General features: G+C 35.3%; 1 protein-coding gene across 1 annotated transcript in view; it reads right to left on the bottom strand.

The window, feature by feature from the left end:
* The window catches only part of LOC137400008 (receptor-type tyrosine-protein phosphatase epsilon-like), a 29,674-nt gene extending 17,483 nt beyond the window's left edge, over positions 1 to 12,191 (bottom strand). The window contains exons 1-7 of the mRNA XM_068086296.1: positions 12,101 to 12,191; positions 10,483 to 10,806; positions 8,554 to 8,651; positions 8,142 to 8,337; positions 7,099 to 7,207; positions 6,020 to 6,063; positions 4,807 to 5,057 (exon numbers count right to left, since the gene is read on the bottom strand). Coding sequence (XP_067942397.1) covers positions 4,807 to 5,057; positions 6,020 to 6,063; positions 7,099 to 7,207; positions 8,142 to 8,337; positions 8,554 to 8,651; positions 10,483 to 10,806; positions 12,101 to 12,155 — 1,077 coding nt within the window. The 5' untranslated portion in view covers positions 12,156 to 12,191. The remainder of the gene's footprint in view (positions 1 to 4,806; positions 5,058 to 6,019; positions 6,064 to 7,098; positions 7,208 to 8,141; positions 8,338 to 8,553; positions 8,652 to 10,482; positions 10,807 to 12,100) is intronic.
* Between the last annotated feature and the right edge of the window lie 7,413 nt (positions 12,192 to 19,604).

The raw sequence follows: 19,604 nt of genomic DNA, 5'->3' as shown, positions 1-19,604 counted from the left end.
ACGTATATATATGTATATAAAATTGAAGAGATCTTATAAAATGGTAAAATGATTTTATAACTTAAAGTTTCATGTTTAAAACAATCTTCAGATCTAATTGATTAGATCTGAAGATTGTTTTAAACATGAAACTTTAAGTTATAAAATCATTTTACCATTTTATAAGATCTCTTCAATTTTACAGACAGCTCAGCATATGCTTCGAGCACTCTACAGCTCACGCCAGTACTAAAATTATATTATATATATACATATATATATATAAAAAAAAAAAAATTGTTTCCTCACCCCGGATACCCCGTATGGGTGGTAAATTCTGCTCTAACTCGGGTCTCCTACCAGAGACCTGGGAGTTTGAGCACTCGTCTCAAGATCTTAGCTGTTCCCAATAGCGCACTTTTCTGCAACTCACCTGAGTTGATTGTTGTTGGTATTTGGGCAAGCCACATTTTATGCGCCGGTGTTATTGCGCCCAGTGCCCCAATGACTACTGGGATTACGGTTGTTCTTACATTCCAGCATTTTTCAATTTCTTCTCCAAGAGGGAGATATTTTTCTACCTTTTCTTTTTCTTTGCTGGCTATATTGTAGTCATTGGGTACTGCTATATCTATTATAGTAGCCCTCTTGTTCTCCTTGTCTACCACCACTATATCTGGTTGGTTTGCTAGGACATGCTTGTCAGTTTGGATGTAGAAGTCCCAGAGGATCTTAGCGCGGTCATTTTCATTGACCTTACCAGGAGCTTCCCACCAGTGTTGTGGTTTATTAAGGCCATACTCATCACATAGACTTCTATACACAATACCTGCGACATGATTATGCCGCTCAGTGTATGCGTTCCCTGCTAGCTGTCTGCATCCACTGATGATGTGTTGGATGGTCTCAGGTGCATCTTTGCACAGTCTGCATCTAGGATCGTCTCTAGTGTGATAGATTTTCGTTTGGAGTTGCCTTGTTGGGAGCACTTGCTCCTGGGCTGCCATGATTAGCGACTCTGTATTGGCCGTTAGGTTTCCTTTGTTCAGCCACATATATGTCTGGTGAAGATCGCCAACCTTAGATATTTGTTGGTGGTAAGCACCATGAAGAGGTTTCGTGTGCCAGTCAATTTCCTCACCATCAGGGCGTAGGTCTGTTGTGAGAGCAGCCGATTGAAATTCAGCTAGCAACTTATCTGAGATGGCCATGGAGGCGGCATATGCTTTGATGCTTCGCTCCTCCTGTTTCACTGTCTGCTGTACACTTTTGAGTCCCCTACCGCCATCTTTCCTATCAAGATACAATCTAATAGTATCAGATTTTGGGTGGAGTGCTCCATGCATGGTCAGCAGTTTACGAGTTGCTATATCTGTTTCTTTGATGGCTTCCTCTGTCCACTTTATTATGCCTGCTGGATATCTTATTACTGGCAGTGCGTAGGTATTTATTGCCATGATTTGGTTCTTGGCATTGAGCTGGCTCCGTAAGACCTGCCGAAGGCGTTTCTTGTATTCGGTAATGGCTTTGTGACGTACCTCGGCTTCGTGGTTGATGTTGCTTTGCATAATCCCCAAGTACTTGTACCCTTCTTCTATATCTTTTATGGTACCATTTGGCATTCTTAGGCCATCTGTGAGCATAGAATGGCCTTTCTTAAGAATTAGCCTTCCACATTTCTCAATACCGAAGGTCATTCCGATGTCCTTGCTGTATACCTGAGTGAGGTGTATTAGCGAATCAATGTCCCTTTCTTTGTTAGCGTACAGCTTGATGTCATCCATGTAGAAGAGGTGGTTTATCTTGGTGCCACTCTTAAACTGGTACCCATATTGAGTCTCCTCCAGCATATTGCTTAGAGGGTTTAGGCATATGCAGAAGAGCAGCGGTGATAAGGAGTCACCTTGATAGATGCCTCGCTTAATTTGTACACTCGCCAGCTTTTTGCCATTAGCCTCCAGTTCCGTCTTCCATTTGGTCATTGACATCTTGATGAATGCCACAAGAGCAGGGTGAACATTGTACATACTGAGGCACTCAAGTATCCAACTATGGGGAATTGAGTCATAGGCCTTTCTGTAGTCAATCCAAGCCATGGCAAGATTGGTTTGCCTTCTCCTGCTGTCTTGACAGACCGTCCGATCCACCAGTAACTGATGTTTAGCTCCTCGGGTGTTGCGCCCAATTCCTTTCTGAGCACTGGTCATATAGTGACTCATGTGCTCTTCCAGTTTGTCTGCAACTATTCCTGAGAGCAGTTTCCAAGTGGTGGGCAAGCACGTTATTGGTCGATAGTTTTTGGGAATCGGCCCCTGCTTTGGATCTTTTATCAGAAGCACAGTTCGTCCTTTGGTCAGCCATTCTGGATGGTCACCTTGTTCTATTAGGTATTCCATCTGCTTAGCCATTCTAGTGTGAAGTGATGTCAATTTCTTTAACCAGAAGGCTTGAATCATGTCATGGCCAGGTGCTGCCCAGTTCTTCATACGCTGCACTCTGCACTTAATGTCATCTTTGCTGATGGTGAGTCCTTGCTGAGCCACAGTGTGTTGATGGTTCTCTTTAAGCCTCTTCAGCCAATTTGCAGTGGTGTTATGAGTGGTTTCTTTCTCCCAGATGTCCTTCCAGAACTTTGAAGTGCTAGATCGGGGAGGCTCAGACATTGGCCTCTGCAGTTCACCTTTGAACTGGGAATACACTCTAGATGGATTATTGATGAACAGTTTGTTCATTCTCTTGTTATCTCGCTCTTTGGTGTACCGCTTCAGTCGTGCCGAGAGTGCTACTAGCCGCTGTTTGGCAGATTCTAGAGCTTCTATTGTGGCTTCCCTTTTTGGACGCTCCAAACTGTGGTTAGATCTCTCACTGAGCCTACTAACCTTCTTGCGCAAGTCCTTGATCTTATTTTGTAGCCTCAGCTGCCAGGATGGAATGGCTTGAAGCCTTGTTGGCATTGGCTTAATATCCATCTCCTCCAAGATGACGGTTGCTGTACTGTAGATTAAGGCATTAGTCTCACTGATTGATCCAGTTGAGATCGACTCCAGTGCAATGTTAATGTCTTCTAACAGCTTCTTAGGTATGGCCTTGCTAACTCTTCGTAGTGGTACCCTGCCACTACGAAGAGTTAGCAAGGCCATATATATATATATATATATATACATATATATATATATATATATATATATATATATATATATATATATATATATATATATATATATATATACATATATATCTACACAGGTATATAAGCATATATACCCATATATATTTGTATATGCATGTATATATACGTATATATATATATATACGTTAGTTTATCTTTTTATATATTTTTATATATATGTACATATCTATATACGTATATATAAACTATTTAGTAGTAAAATGCTTTTGCCATTTTGGCAACTTTTAACTCAAATTTGATTTTAGTCAGCTCTAGTTCCACTATTGAGCACTTTTTCAAACAATGCGATAATTCTTTATATACATGTATATATATATTTATATTCGGATATATATGGATCTATAGATATATTTTTTAATATATATATTGAGAAATATATATATTGCTATATAGGCTATTTGCATACGCACGCTGCCCGTCCAGTTATAACATTTAAAATCTTGGAATTAAAACTTCGCATACTGATGGATTTGAACTCACAGAGATTGAAACCGCAAATTTTAAATCCATGCGCTCTACCACCGAGCTATAAATGTATAAGACTTATTAACCAAAAGCGTTATCATATATGTACTGTATGGTATATGCACACGCTAAATGATGTACTATTTGAAAATCTATGAATCCTATCAACTCTATGAAACACATTGCTTTTTCGGGTTTACTTGAACTTCTATTTTCGGTTTTTCGTATGGTTCAATTGCTATATCGCGGTCAAGGCTAATTCTTTTCATGCAGAAAATTGTAATACCTCTTTAAAAAAAGGAGAGCCTTAACATTCTCTTTTCATTTGGTCAGACAAAAACAGGACGATATCTCATTTTTGCATTTGTACCAGTATCGAGAGGTAGCAGTATCGGCATATTCAAAGCTTTGATAGATAGCTTCTAATGGAACAGTAACCTTTTTTATACACACGCACACTTCTTTGCAAGAATTGTTATTATTAATTCAACATATTCAAGATTTTTTTTTTCTGTTCGTATTAATTATATCATTTCCGAACCATCTTTTATTGTAATCGTAGCAAAACAGACACAATTTAGCCATTACTTGCTAATTATTTCACATTTACATTTAAACTCTTTTCTAACTGTTTTATTTTTTTATTTATTTGACCTGCACAAAACATTTTGCTTATAAAATGAAGTTTGAAAGTTACAATTGTTTGATAAAGTTTGAAAACCTTTACAGTTGTTTTATTTTCTCTTTTGTTTTATTTCAACTACACAAAACACTTTTCTCAGAATATGTAGTCTGAAACTTAGAATAGCAAATGTTGTTATATGTTAAAAACAAATAAATTTCTCGTCTAAAGACTTTTTATTACCTGGGCAAGATTGGGTAGTACAGCTAGAATATATATATACACGTAATCTAATCATATATATATACATATATGTGATTATGTATATATACGCATATACATATACACATACCCATATGTATTTATGGTCTCATTTTCGGTTTTCCATAAATATGAGGCCCAAGAAAAGAATTAATCGCAGAAAAATATGATGATTACAGCATCTTCTCATGTTTAAAATTGTTCTTGTATTAAAATCTTAGCTTGAGCTGAAAAATATTCTTTATAGACTTTGTCCTCCTGATAATCTGTAAGAAATATTTAAGCTTACGTTAAACTCATCTTGGAAAGGATGATCAGGGCAACGCAGTTTTTCCTCTGCTATTCGGCTGTACAGTTTATCAACCTTTATTCTAGTACTGTTTTCATATATTGGAGAATGTTCAGAAGACTTAGGCTTAGTGTTGCTGCCAGATTCATGTTTTATGGCTGCTATAGGCTTTTCAGAATGTTCCGACGATCTGTGTGTATCAGCTGTCACTGTAACTGCTTCAGGCACCAGTAAGGAGCTTGTAGAGGCACCTTTAAAAAATTAGGATTTATGGCCTCTTTAAAAAGAGGATATAAATCTTAGCTAACAATTTCTGTAACTAGTGAAAGAATTATCAAGTAGATGGTGGTTAATAAAGATATACAATCATTTGATGATTTCCACAAACAAATCAAAAACATGGCACAGTCATATTTTAGAAAAAAACTCTCATCAGGGTATATATAGCATAACGACAGAAGCCAACCCATGCTTATAAATTGATTGGAGTTCAAACTTTTAGATGATTAACGTGAAAATTGAATTCAGATGAACAATTTTGAGTATCAAAAGCTGTTGCAATTGAAAGAATAATAATAAATCAAATTAAAATAAATATTATCAAGTTCATGACTGTAAGCCCAGTTGCAAATGAATGAAAAAACAGCTGGAAAACTTCTTCCGATAATCTAGTACCCAACTTTGTGGGTAGAATATTAAAAAGTGATTTCCTACTACCAATATGAACCTGGCAAACCCTCTGTTTCTACACAGTTTTATTACACAAATATCAGTTTGTGAAGTTTTAAGTGAAATCAGTAAAATGATTTACACCCTAAAATGGGTAAGTTGCTTGTTGAATACTCTAAACCAAGTTTCTATGAAAGCTACAGTGTACAACATGTACGTTGTAGCTGTTTTGCCATGTTTACAAATTCTGTCAAAATAATCTTAAAGATGTGATTAGTAAAGATTAGTTAATTATCAAACGTGATCAACATATGGGCTCTAGAATATCCAAATTGACTCGGCATAGACTTACTTTAGATAAAACAAATTAAACGAAATCAGATTTTGCTGTATTTTTACTATAAATTTTCTTTTATTAAATATCTGTGGTTTTAAATAATTATTGACATACTAATCAGTCTCTATTTATTTCCAAGTTTAATAAAGCAGTCTTAAAGAGTTCTCAGACTATTATCAAGAGAGCAGGTTTAACTTTAATACCTACCACGTAATCCATTAGAACTCTGCACCGGCTGATCTTCTCTAGTTCTAAAATATATAATAGCTCTATTAAATTACTATATAGTAGCTTTTTATCTGTCCTATATGGTAGCTCTATTACCTCTACTATACAGTAGCTCTATTACATATGCTATATGGTAGCTCTATTAGATAACCTATGTGGTAGCTCTTTTACATTTGCTATTTGACAGCAAGTAAGAGTTTGGCCATGCACTTACATGTATGCAGATGAAATTTTCTTGAAAGAGTTAGCCTTAAAATGAATACTCTTTAAAATAGGCTGGAGACAAAAGATGTGAACAATATTTATTGTTCGTAACATTTATATATACATCCAAATGTCTGTTTGTAGTATAAACCGTTCATATTTTTAGTAGACACCTTTAATAGTACTACTGCTCAAGCTAGTTTTCATTTGAACTGACTTGAATTGTTTAGAGCACCTCTTTTTCAAAACAAACATATCTAAAAAATTTTAGTGTATTGCGTGTTTAACATATTGATTGATCAGATAGCCAATTATGACAAAGGCCTCGGTACAAGTATTTGCTACTAGCGTTTGCAGTAGGATTAATGTCAATAGTTTTGCCAACAAATTCTTTCAAAATTTTGCCAGTGTTCCTCAAACTTTAGTTAAAAAGCTTTACCATTGCAACAGCGTTTGTTGTGAACTCAACTTAATATGGCAAGTTGCCTCTATATGTAGTAAAGTTATGAGAACTAAATAGTAAACGCAGGGTGTTATTACAGAAAATTTAGGAGTTCTATTGAATGAAGCATTTTAAAAACATAAGATAACAAAAATTCTGGCTAGAAGGTATGCATTTTTAGCATCAAAAATTTTTTTCTTGTATGATATAAAGGTTCATGGTTGTATAGTGCTTGTGGGTGCTCAACTGCCGCTTGATTTTTAAAACTCATCATATGCGTATTTAGAGGGCACTGACTCAAAAATAGTTAGTTTTATCAGCAAATGCTGTTGTACTAAGGAAGCAATAGCTAATTAGTCACATGTATCTCTCGTCTCAAGTAAGTTTATCTACAAGAAATTAAGATATTAACCTGTTACATAATTTGCCCCGTCTGTATAGGATCACAAGAATTATAGCAATAGTTAAAACTATTACCACAGCCACAACGGCAGCAACCACTTTTCCAATGAAAGAATCCGCTAAAAAATATAAGGTCATTAGACAGTATTTATAACAAGTAATTATGTTAGTAAGTCTGCTAAAGGTGGTTGAACCTGAGAACTCTAACATAACTTATTGACAGAGCTACTACGTATTCGTCATCAGCCGGCAGTACTGCCATACACGAGTCTGTTGAAGTTGTTCCACAAAAAATTAACTCTTTGATTAAGGCAAATTTTTATACCAGTAGTAAATGTCACAAAGTGCCTGTATACATGCCATTGGCATTGCACCTTTTATAACAATATGGAGTTGTCTTTACAAGAGCTAGAGTTTGTCTCTCACTACCTTTAGGCACATACAAACCAATTACCAACATTATTACTTCCTCATGTCTACATGAAAAATGTTTCTATCGTGAAAATTATGGTGTTGAATTTTAACTAGCCTGGTTCAATTTACAAGAACAGACACCTAAGCATGTCCTAGATAAAACCCTTATATACACAGCATGACTAAGAACCTTGTATAAAGCACAGAACATTTTGTCACTAACAAAATAGCACATTTTCCTGTAAGCTGTAAGTTTTGCTAGCAAGTCATATCTAGCTTTCTCATACTATTCGGAGAGCTAGTCATGTAACGTATAGCATCTCAGAATCTTCTCTTCCGATGATTTTGAAGAGGTAAGAGTTTTTTTATTTTAGCGTTGGAGAAGATCTGAACCTGCAGTACAGTTTCTATCTGTAGAATTTATTTATTTATTTATACGCACAAAAGAACTTGTGGCTCAGACAGAATACTAGAAATGACTTTTACTGACTCGGCTGACTCGTACAAGCCATGACTCACTTAGTGAACACACAACCAAAAATGACCAGAGCTAACCTAAAGAAATGTTAAGAAAATAGCTATAACATTATTCTGTTACATATATCAGACATTTGTTGCGTGTGTACATGTAGGACCAACCTGATACAGTGGTATGACTCTGTTTCCAAAACTGGATCTCAGCACCATCCGCTAGCTTTAGATAAATAGTAAGTTCGTATGTTCTGTCTTGGTCAAGTGTTACCATGAAAACTGTTTTGTTTCCCACCACGATATCTACATATTTACCATCATTGTCAGGGTAAGTCAGCTTTAGGGCTTTAGCACAGGCGTCATCCTAAAAGTGTTAACACACCTTATATGTACATGCCATTATATGATGAGTGATGTACACTGGAAAGTTAGTTGCCTCAAGCAGATATCAATACTGCTTTAAGTTTGTCTTCTTGTACACTTTGGATGGTAAAAAAATACTTTTGAGTAACTACTCTCTAATTTATCTGGGTGTGTCACTGATATTTTCTCCATGCATATCAGCTATAACTAAACATACCTCAAATGTGCTTAGGACTGTAACAGTAACTTCTGATTTAGATTTCTTGTCGGGTATTTCTTGCTCTGTGACGTTGACGTCTTGGCTTTGACTTCGTCCTAAAAGTATTCGGTTAAAACGATTATCACTTTTTATGGTTCACAAATAAAAATTTTCTCATTAAAGAAAAACTTACATACAGTTTTGGTATATTTTATCAAAAATTATTGGTTTTTTCTATTATTTACAACTGTTTTTGATGTTTGATGTTTTCTTACTACCAGGATGTTTCAAGAAACTTGGTTGTGGCTAAAACACTCAAAAGAAAAATACAGGCAAGACGACTTCAGTAGTTGCTATCTTTGCTGTACACTAGCTAAACACTGCTATACAGTAGTTGCTATCTTTGCTGTACACTAGCTAAACACTGCTATACAGTAGTTTTTATCTTTGCTGTACACTAGCTATACACTGCTATACAATAGTTGCTATCTTTGCTGTACACTAGCTATACACTGCTATACAATAGCTGCTATCTTTGCTGTACATTAGCTATACACAGCTATACAGTAGTTGCTATCTCTGCTGTACACTAGCTATACACTGCTATACAGTAGCTGCTATATTCGCTGTACACTAGCTATACACTGCTATGCAGTAGTTGCTATCTTTGCTGTATACTAGCTATACACTGCTATGCAGTAGTTGCTATCTTTGCTGTACACTAGCTATACACTGCTAAACAGTAGTTGCTATCTTTGCTGTACACTAGCTATACACTGCTATACAGTAGCTGCTATCTTTGCTGTACACTAGCTATACACTGCTATACAGTAGTTGCTATCTTTGCGGTACACTAGCTATACACTGCTATACAATAGTTGCTATCTTTGCTGTACACTAGCTATACACTGCTATACAGTAGTTGCTATCTTTGCTGTACACTAGCTATACACTGCTATACAGTAGTTTCTATCTTTGCTGCACACTAGCTATACACTGCTATACAGTAGCTGCTATCTTTGCTGTACACTAGCTATACACTGCTATACAGTAGTTGCTATCTTTGCGGTACACTAGCTATACACTGCTATACAATAGTTGCTATCTTTGCTGTACACTAGCTATACACTGCTATACACTAGTTGCTATCTTTGCTGCACACTAGCTATACACTGCTATACAATAGTTGCTATCTTTGCTGTACACTAGCTATACACTGCTATACAGTAGTTGCTATATTTGCTGTACACTAGCTATACACTGCTATACAATAGTTGCTATATTTGCTGTACACTAGCTATACACTGCTATACAGTAGTTGCTATATTTGCTGTACACTAGTTATACACTGCTATACAATAGTTGCTATATTTGCTGTACACTAGCTATACACTGCTATACAGTAGTTGCTATATTTGCTGTACACTAGCTATACACTGCTATACAGTAGTTGCTATATTTGCTGTACACTAGCTATACACTGATATGCAGTAGTTGCTATCTTTGCTGTACACTAGCTATACACTGCTATACAGTAGCTGCTATTGGCTGTTGCATTCAAGTTACAGAGTTGCTCGTTTTTATTCGGTCAGTTTTTTTTGCAACTATAGGCGTCACAATCGCACTTTCGTTTGATCGGAGCGTTCTAACGGTGATCAAGTTTTGTCGATTTTAATCATGAAATAGCCTGGCAGTCAGATCACCTCAAACATCTAAATCAATTGCAACTGATAGAAAAATACCAATAATTTCTGATAAAATCAATTAAAATTTTATGCAGGCTTATCTTTTAAAAGTCAATTGGTTAGGCTAGTTTTCTATAAAATTGTGAATCTGCTGATGAAATCATCAACCTTTAACCGAGCTCACTTTACGCCCTGCAAAGCAATTTTTCACCTTCCGCCATTGATCACCAAGCGCAGTCAGTTCTTTGACTAGTCTGCTTACCTGTACAAAAAGCTGAACTGACTGATGGGTTACCGTCAGGTAGTACATCAGTGTTGAAGTTTCTGACTATCTGTAGAGCTGCATGGTAAATTTTTCTAGGATCTTTTAGTTCAATAAGAACATTTCCAGCCGTTATTGGCACCAGACCATTAGAGCAGTTGACGAGCTTAGACATTTGGACATCTGTTGAACATGTAATTTTATAGCCAGTAATCACTGCACTTTCTTCTGAGGTAGGAGGAGGAGGAGGTAACTGTAACCTTTTCTGACCGTCAGTGAGGGATAAATCGTGTTGCAGAACCGGTGACCCCACGGAAATATATTCTAAAGCATGGTAAAAATAAAACAGTTGGTTGGTAAATTTGTTTGGTACTGAGAAGTTGACACAAATATTCTAAATTATTTGTAAATATTGTAAGTTATTTGACATTAAACTTATACATTATTTTTATCTTAGCTCTTTGCTTATACTACTCTATCTGAATGCTTGTAACTTTCTATCAAAACCATTATAATAGTGTCGATCACAAAAAATTAGCAGAACTTGGGATCGGTTTGGTAGCAACTGTAACAGAAATTTCAGTTGGAGCTAAAAATTTTGCAACATGGGCACAGACATAATTAAAATTTTATCTTTTTCACTGTGATAAACAGAATTGTTATAGAAAGGTGCCAAAGCATTCTTCGCGTAATATCAATCATAACCATGATAAATATAGGTCATAAATATAGGTCACGTGCATATAATTGTAGTCAGGGATCTATTTTGTATTCGCTAACATGTTTTTAATTATTACCATTTTTATTACCTATTGGGTTTTGCTTAACTCAGAAAGCAGGCAAAAAATTTGAATATAGTGAATTTTTGCATTTTTTGTTTCAAGTTATGACCACTTTTATTGAAAAAAAAAACTGCCAGATATTTTTGCAATCACGATTATCTGTTTACTCATGAATGCTTCTTGCTTGCTATCACCAAGTTTAATAACATAATATCAGTAAATTCATATTCTTATTAAATTACAAAAAACATTGATCCCAGCTTGGAGTTCTTTTAGATTACCGACAAGTTAAAAACAAAATAAAATGTTTTTTTCTGAAATAAGCAGAATAGTTGAAAATAAATGTTTACAATATTTTTAACTCTGAACTAAAGTAGTTGCTTTATTTACAAACTGTTGTTACAAGTTTGTTTTTGAATGCCTCTGATTTTTGAATAAATCTGAATTTTACAGTCCGATCTGCTATAAAATTGTATGGAAACATGAGCTAACGATTTACCGTTTGTTTCCCTGCTCCATAAATTAGCGCAACAAGATTCTAGTACCATTACATGCTGCAGTAATTTACCATTTTTATTCATATTGTCTTTAGCTTTTATTACAAACACAAAAATCATCATTTGACTGAATATTTACTTGTGTATTACGTGAAGCCTATGCTCTCTTCTCTCTGTAAAAGGCATATTGTTTAGGTCGATTGCTGTTGTAACCAGAGACAGTTTGACCACCACTTGGTTTACCTGATACACTGTTTTTGCTACTAAATTTATCAGCTTTATACTCACCTCACTAGCAAACCGTAGGAATAAAAATGTACCACAATTTACTCGTCATACCTGAAACATAGGCTTTCAGAGCTGGGCTAGCCAATCTGTAGACAACATTACGCATTGCATCCTTATAAGTGTTTGTATCACCGATTTTAATGCCAAGGTAACCAGGTGTTGATATAGTAGTTTGACCTTGATTTGGGTTAACAGATACTCTGTTGTTTCCACAACTTGCATTCTTTGCATGAATAGAAAGAAGGTCTCCTCTCTCTACTCTTACTACTTCATTCTGAATAAACTGAAATCTCACGCCAGATACTGTGCTATCTTCTGGATCTAGACGAGTTCTAGCAATGAGTGTGTAGTTCTCTTTGCCTACATGTCTCCAGATAGCAGCATATGACGTACATGACTCTGCCTTCATGTAATACTGCCAGGCTACCAGATATCCACTCATTGGTATTTTAACTTCAGTGAATATATGTAAGTAGTATCCAATAGTTCCTTTATCTCCTATCTCTGCAACTGATGCTGCCTTGGAAGACTCTACAAGACATATTAGTGATTTCAGTTGTACGAGGTGCCTAAGGCTCACTGAAATTGATGTAAGAAATTCAGTACGGATCAAATGAGTTTGTTAGTATAGCTCGTCAGCGGTGAAGCCAACTATTGATAAATAAAAGTGTTATGGTAGATGCACAGCTAGAAACCAATACCACAGGAGACCATCTAAAATGCTCTGGTTATTTTTAAAAAACCATTTGTGTTTAGTATAGTAGCAGCCATGATTGTTTCAACTAACAAACCTACAGCTGTAGATTTTAAGTGCTCTATAACATATTTCATATTAAATATCAAAAATATTTTTATGCCTAACGCATTATTTGTGAGAAATATGTCAATAGTCTGGTAAATGTTATGTATGTCACATGTATGTGCTAATATATGTCACTTCTATGATCTAATGTATGTAATATTTATGAGCTAATATAAGTTATATCTATATTTTACATGTATGTGCTATTATATGTCATATGTGTGAGTTAGTGTATGTTATATTTATGTGCGAATAAATGTCATATGTATGAGTTAGAATATGTCATATCTATCGGCTAATTTGTGTCATATTTACGTGCTAATATATGTCCTATCTATGAGCTAATATATGTCATATCTATGAGCTAATGTATGTCACATGTATGAGCTAATATATGTCATATTTATGAGCTAATATATGTCAAATCTACTGGCTAATATATGTCATATCTATTGCCTAATTTGCGTAATATGTATGAGCTAATATATGTCATATCTATGAGCTAATATATGTCATATCTAATGCCTAATTTGTGTCATATTTATGTGCTAATATATGTCATATCTATGGGCTAATTTGTGTCATATTTATGTGCTAATAAATGTCACTTCTATGATCTAATGTATGTCACTTCTATGAGTTAATGTATGTTACATCTATGAGCTAGTATGCATCACATGTATATGCTAATGTATGTTACATCTATGAGCTAATATATGTTATATTTACATTGTACATGTATGTGCTAATATATGTCACATGTATGAGCTAATATATGTCATATCTATGAGCTAATATATGTCATATTTATGTGCTAATATATGTCATATCTATGAGCTAATATATGTCATATTTATGTGCTAATATATGTCATATGTATGAGCTAGTATATGTCATATCTATGGGATAATACATGTTATGCCTATAAACTGCCATATGCGTGTGCGAAGATATGGCGCATCTATGAGCTAACATATGGCAATCAGACATTAATATTTTGATTTGATTATCTCAAATGCGCCAAAATGCTTAGTTCAATTTTTTGCATCAGCCCATATCTACTGTTTATGGCTCACAAATTTATTTTGTTTTGTTGTCTCATTTACCAGTATGTTCCAAGAAGGTGGATCTACTGCATCTCTACTATGTATAAAGATTATTACATAGAGCTAATGATCATAGAGCTAATGATCATAGAGCTAATGGTCATAGAGCTAATTATCATAGAGCTAATGATCATAGAGCTAATGATCATAGAGCTAATGATCATAGAGCTAATGATCATAGAGCTAATGATCATAGAGCTAATGATCATAGAGCTAATTATCATAGAGCTAATGATCATAGAGCTAATGATCATAGAGCTAATGATCATAGAGCTAATGATCATAGAGCTAATGATCATAGAGCTAATGATCATAGAGCTAATGATCATAGAGCTAATGAGCATAGAGCTAATGATCATAGAGCTACTGATCATAGAGCTAATGATCATAGAGCTAATGATCATAGAGCTAATGATCATAGAGCTAATGATCATAGAGCTAATAATCATAGAGCTAATGATCATAGAGCTACTGATCATAGAGCTAATGATCATAGAAAGCATCATGGTTTGATCATCTTTAATGCCTGGTTCCCATATACGCTGCAAGCACCGGTCGTAGGACTAAATGGGGCTATCGGCGGTGAAATGTGAACCTGCGTGACAAGTACTGCCAGTGGTTGCCGGCGATCAACACAAGAGTTCAGCGCTGTCTAACTTTCGCAAGGAGCCTCAAGCGAAACCTTTCTGAAATGAACTGTACAAGTGAAGGTCAGCACTTTTGAAATGGTATTGTGAGAATTTGCAGCATGGCTAACGATGAAATTAAATTGCTATCCTTGGTTCAAAAATACCCAGCTCTTTATGACCAACAAGATGAGTGCATATAGATTATTATAATAGTGTTTTGATTAATTTATCACGATGGTGGTAGTACTAGTGAATAGAAAAAGTTGTAGTAGTACTTATTTATATAAAAAATATCAAAATTGGTTATATAATGTTCAAGGACATGACACATACACTATATAACTCAGTGATGTGTACTCCAAATATAAAACTTGGTGATGTGCACAATTTGTGAAAAAAATCCCTTATTTTCATAAATAATTCTTACGAGTATACATCGAATCAGCAGGCCCTGCACCAGCAGAGACTCGTTTTCTACCAGATACATTTACAATATTGTCAGAGATGTTCCCTGGCTCCTCAAGCCAGAAAATGAACATGGCAGAAAACTGGGGAAAGTCAGGATGAACTATAAACTATACAACTCAGCATATTATGCAAGTTATTCTCAGCTGCCAAATGCTCGCAGAATATTTTGTTGATTTTCTTTTGGCTGTCAAATGCTAATCAGATAAGTAATTTATTTACCTGATGACCAGGCTACACTTGCAGCAATAAAAGAGCCAAAAGAAAATGAAAAAGGTGAGCATATGCTCTTCTGCATGGCTATAGCACTAAAGCTGCGCAAACCAAAAAGAAGAATCGAATCCTAATGTCATATGGATATTTTGAGGTTTGTTGCTGATGCAGAGTGGAATTTTGAACAGGTTCAGCAAAAACAACAGTTACAACAGAAACCACAAAACAAAAACAGCATCACCCAGAGCCACAAAGCATGACACAACGTTGTATAATTCAAAGTTCACTTAGTGCAAACCATAGCATCACTTCTCAGCAGCATAGGGAAGATGGGTAGCCCTTACATTGTATAACCTAGGTAAAACAAGCGTGGTCTCAAACTTTTGTTAATGACTGTACAACAGTAGGCACAGCAACATTCACAGTAATCATTCACCTCTCTTCTGAATATGTAACTAAACATACAGTAAATACCCGCTTTGTTTTACTTTATGACATACAGTAAATCCCTGCTTTGTTTTACTTGATGACCTACAGTAAATAGCCACTTTGTTTTACTTTATAACATACAGTAAATACCCGCTTTGTTTTACTTTATGGCATACAGTAAATACCCGCTTTGTTTTACTTTATGACATACAGTAAATAGCCACTTTGTTTTACTTTATGACATACAGTAAATACCCGCTTTGTTTTACTTTATGACATACAGTAAATACCCGCTTTGTTTTACTTTATGACATACAGTAAATACCCGCTTTGTTTTACTTTATGACATACAGTAAATAGCCACTTTGTTTTACTTTATGGCATACAGTAAATACCCGCTTTGTTTTACTTTATGACATACAGTAAATACTCACTTTGTTTTACTTTATGTTGGTTCAAAATAAATAAATCTAATTAGTTGAAAAATATAATAACTAAATTTAAAAGATAGTTTATTCTTATATTTAGTTAAACTTTCTACCACAAATGTTTACATACCGGCAATCCACTTGCCAGCTCAAGCTCCCTTCATCACTGTTAAAATAATTGTTGGATAGCTCTCTTACAGATTGTGCATCATGTGTATAATTAAGGCTAGATATGAGAGCCAGATCTCTTAGCGCTGTATGCTTGACTGTTCTCCAGTCACCTGGGACTAGGTCACCCCTATTATGATAGCTAACTGAAAACCCAGTCGGTACATAGGTTGCAGTTTCAGTCAAGCCCAATTAGTTGCGCAAACAAACCGCGCAAAGATTATAGATTATCAACTGTCTCTACAGCTGCTCTTTTTGACCTGTGAAAAATTCTCCAGCAAACTGACATTACCCCAAATGCATTCTCGATGCTCGTCTTTTGATGTAGAGAGATGGTAGTTAAACACATTCTGTTCTTGGTTCTTTGATTTCATCCCAGATACGGTTTCATCAGCCAAGGTTTCAGCGGAATTATGTCATCCCCTTCTAGCGTTTTGGGTAGCACCGTTCCATTCACCGGCTTTGCTGGAGGAAGGTTAATGCTTACCGTCATTGAAGTCATTAGAAAAGGATGGCTGGTTAGAAATAGCTGCATCATTGTCTCTTCCAAAACTGCCAATCATCGCATATGTAAAAAGGTAGTTCGCATCGCACATTGCCAGGAGAACAGTACTACAAAAATTTTTGTATTTGAAATACTGCAAACAATCAAAATTAATGCAGTCCATCTTTACATGCTTCCCATCTATAGCTCCAAAGACAGAGAAGTGCCAACTTTCATTTTTACAGTAAGTTTTGTGATGACAGCCCAACTGATATACACGATATATTATCAAAGGTACTGTTTGCATTGGTGATAACATCTCATCACATAAGAATTAAGCAATACATAAAATAAACCAGTCTATTAGGAACTGGTTAAAGAAAAATTGAAAATATAACAAACTCTACTTAAGTACCAGAGGGTAAGTGTGCGTTGCTCCTCTCGCTCTTTACATCGCCTTTCCTTCATATGTGGTTATATCAAACTGAAAAAATGCTCAAATCGTTCTGATGACATCTCCATACATCTACAAGAATGTCAGATATGAGTGAAGTGAAATGAAGAAGCTAAATATTTATTTAGTGTTGCATAGTCAGAGGTTTTGTTGATCCAAACGGTCATAAAATTGTAAATAATATACAATTAATTGCCATCGAAAAGTTAGTATCACAAAATCAAAATGGCAGTCATAGATACTGCTACTAACCGCAAAACAAAAATAATTTTTTTAAATAAATACTTTTAGACCCTACATACCTGAAGAAATACTTTCTGTCCCCATTTTTCAGTTCCCTAAACAGAGAATGAATCTGCAGGTGTGTCTTCCAGCGTTTAAACACATTTCTAGCCCAAATACTTCGCAACTGTGACAGTCTTCTTGCTTTTCATCTTAGAAGTAGCTTTTCATCGTGATCAGTAACTTCAGTCTTCCATTGATAAAGAACATTTTCAAAAAAACTTTGGCATTGTGTAGCTGCCTGGCTGTGCAGTCCCCAGCAATGGGGTTTTATGTGAACACAGCCGCCGAGCCTAGCGTCACAAGTGTTTTGCTGAGCGAGATTACTGCCAGGGTCAAACAGCCTACATGGAAACCAGCTAGTGACAATGCTTGTCTGCATGTTTAATCTCTACATAGCTAGGTAGTAAGTAAAGTGTGTATTGGCTCTCTGAAAGGTTCAGTTACAACTTAGTGTTTTTAAAAACTATCACTCGCCAGTAAGGCAAACAATTAGTGCACTCGCTTACTAAATTATTTTGTTCTTTGTTTGTTGGAAAATCAGAAGATGAGACATCCAGTGTGTCTCTGCAAAACTCATTTTTACAAAAACTCCAGTTATAGAGTGAAATCATTGTCATTGCCCGAACTGCATGGGTTTTTTTTAGAAAACTCCTTTGTACATGTATTAGCAATTGTTTAACTCAGCTGAAGTTAAAGGATAAACTAGGAAAAAGTTACTATGATAAACTTAAAGTTTTTTTCTAAGATTTCATTTCATAAAATTGAAGGACACCTGTTTTGGAAAAATGTAATGTTTTGAGAAAAAAGCTTTACAGAGGGCCATGTGAAAGTTGAAGCAAGTTGGAAAATTATAGCAATACCTAGTAGCGAATGACCAGGAATCCTCATGCGTTAGCAGTGTTTGATGCTCACGCCCTTTTACTTTGCTGTGATTGGCTTATTGGATTTGCCGTATCGAAAAGGGTCGTTTGATTTATAACAAAATTCAGCCAATCTGAATCAACATGAAGAGTTGATAATAGAAATTGCTCAATTAACAAACTTGTCAACAGCTTTGCACATACGAGTATCCATCGTGTTTTTTGACGTCATCAAGTCGTTTGCATATGCGCTCATTCACAAAAAGCCGCCATATTTGTAGAAAACAATCGTTTTTTTCATATTTAATAGTACTTTTTAGTGTTGTTTTGATACTGCCATAAAAACTGCAAACAAAAGCATCGTTTTCAAACATTTATTACAAAAGCTTCTTGTTTTTAACGATAAAGTTGTCTATAAAGATGGCCAACAACGATAAAACTACATCACGAAAAAACGAAGGATACAATTTAGATGACCGGTGCTACTAGGGAAACTCTCATTTGTAAATGACAAGGTAAGAGCATTGGCAGAGTGTGCAAACTCTTTAGAGCAGAGCCGCAAATTCAAGGCTGGTGACATTTCTAATAAATTAATCTGGGTCTTGAATGCTCCAACCTCTAAATAGAGACTTTTTTCGTAGAAGAGGTATAATAAAGGTAACCCCCAACTTAACATATATTTTGCAGCATGTAACATAGGAACTTAGCATATTTTACATTCAATAATAACAAGCTAATCAAGTTATATATAATCAAGAAGAATCTTCAAAAGAAGATTGCTTCTGGAACAACTGAGAATACTTCAGAAAGTTTTAAAACTCTTCGACTAGTTGGTTTGATGTAAGACCCAAAATAATTTATAGGGATTGAGCTCAATAGTTTCTTGCATGTTCTATTAATAAGAAGAGTAATCAGAATAATAGGTAAGATTTAATGACTAGTATATCAGACCAACCATTTCTGTTATTTACATGTTTGTTATTAGCATTACAGGCATCACTACCACTTGAGTCTCTCAGACATTCAATCATACAGTTTTTTAGATTACTCACTGGTTCATAGATGACTGATGAGCCTTCATTTATGTACCTATCTTTCTTAGTTTTCAAATTTGATTATACATTATACAATGTATATCATTTTAATGAATACATACCAAGATACCATATTGGTCTGTTAAAGTATTGCCAGTTGGAGTTGGAAGTAGCCATCACTGTACCATCAACTCTGTT

Source organism: Watersipora subatra, chromosome 7 (assembly GCF_963576615.1).
Source record: "Watersipora subatra chromosome 7, tzWatSuba1.1, whole genome shotgun sequence".
In the NCBI taxonomy this organism is placed as follows: Eukaryota; Metazoa; Bryozoa; class Gymnolaemata; order Cheilostomatida; family Watersiporidae; genus Watersipora; species Watersipora subatra.
Note: the sequence above shows the minus strand (reverse complement) of the source record. Positions and strands in the feature narration are given on the sequence as shown.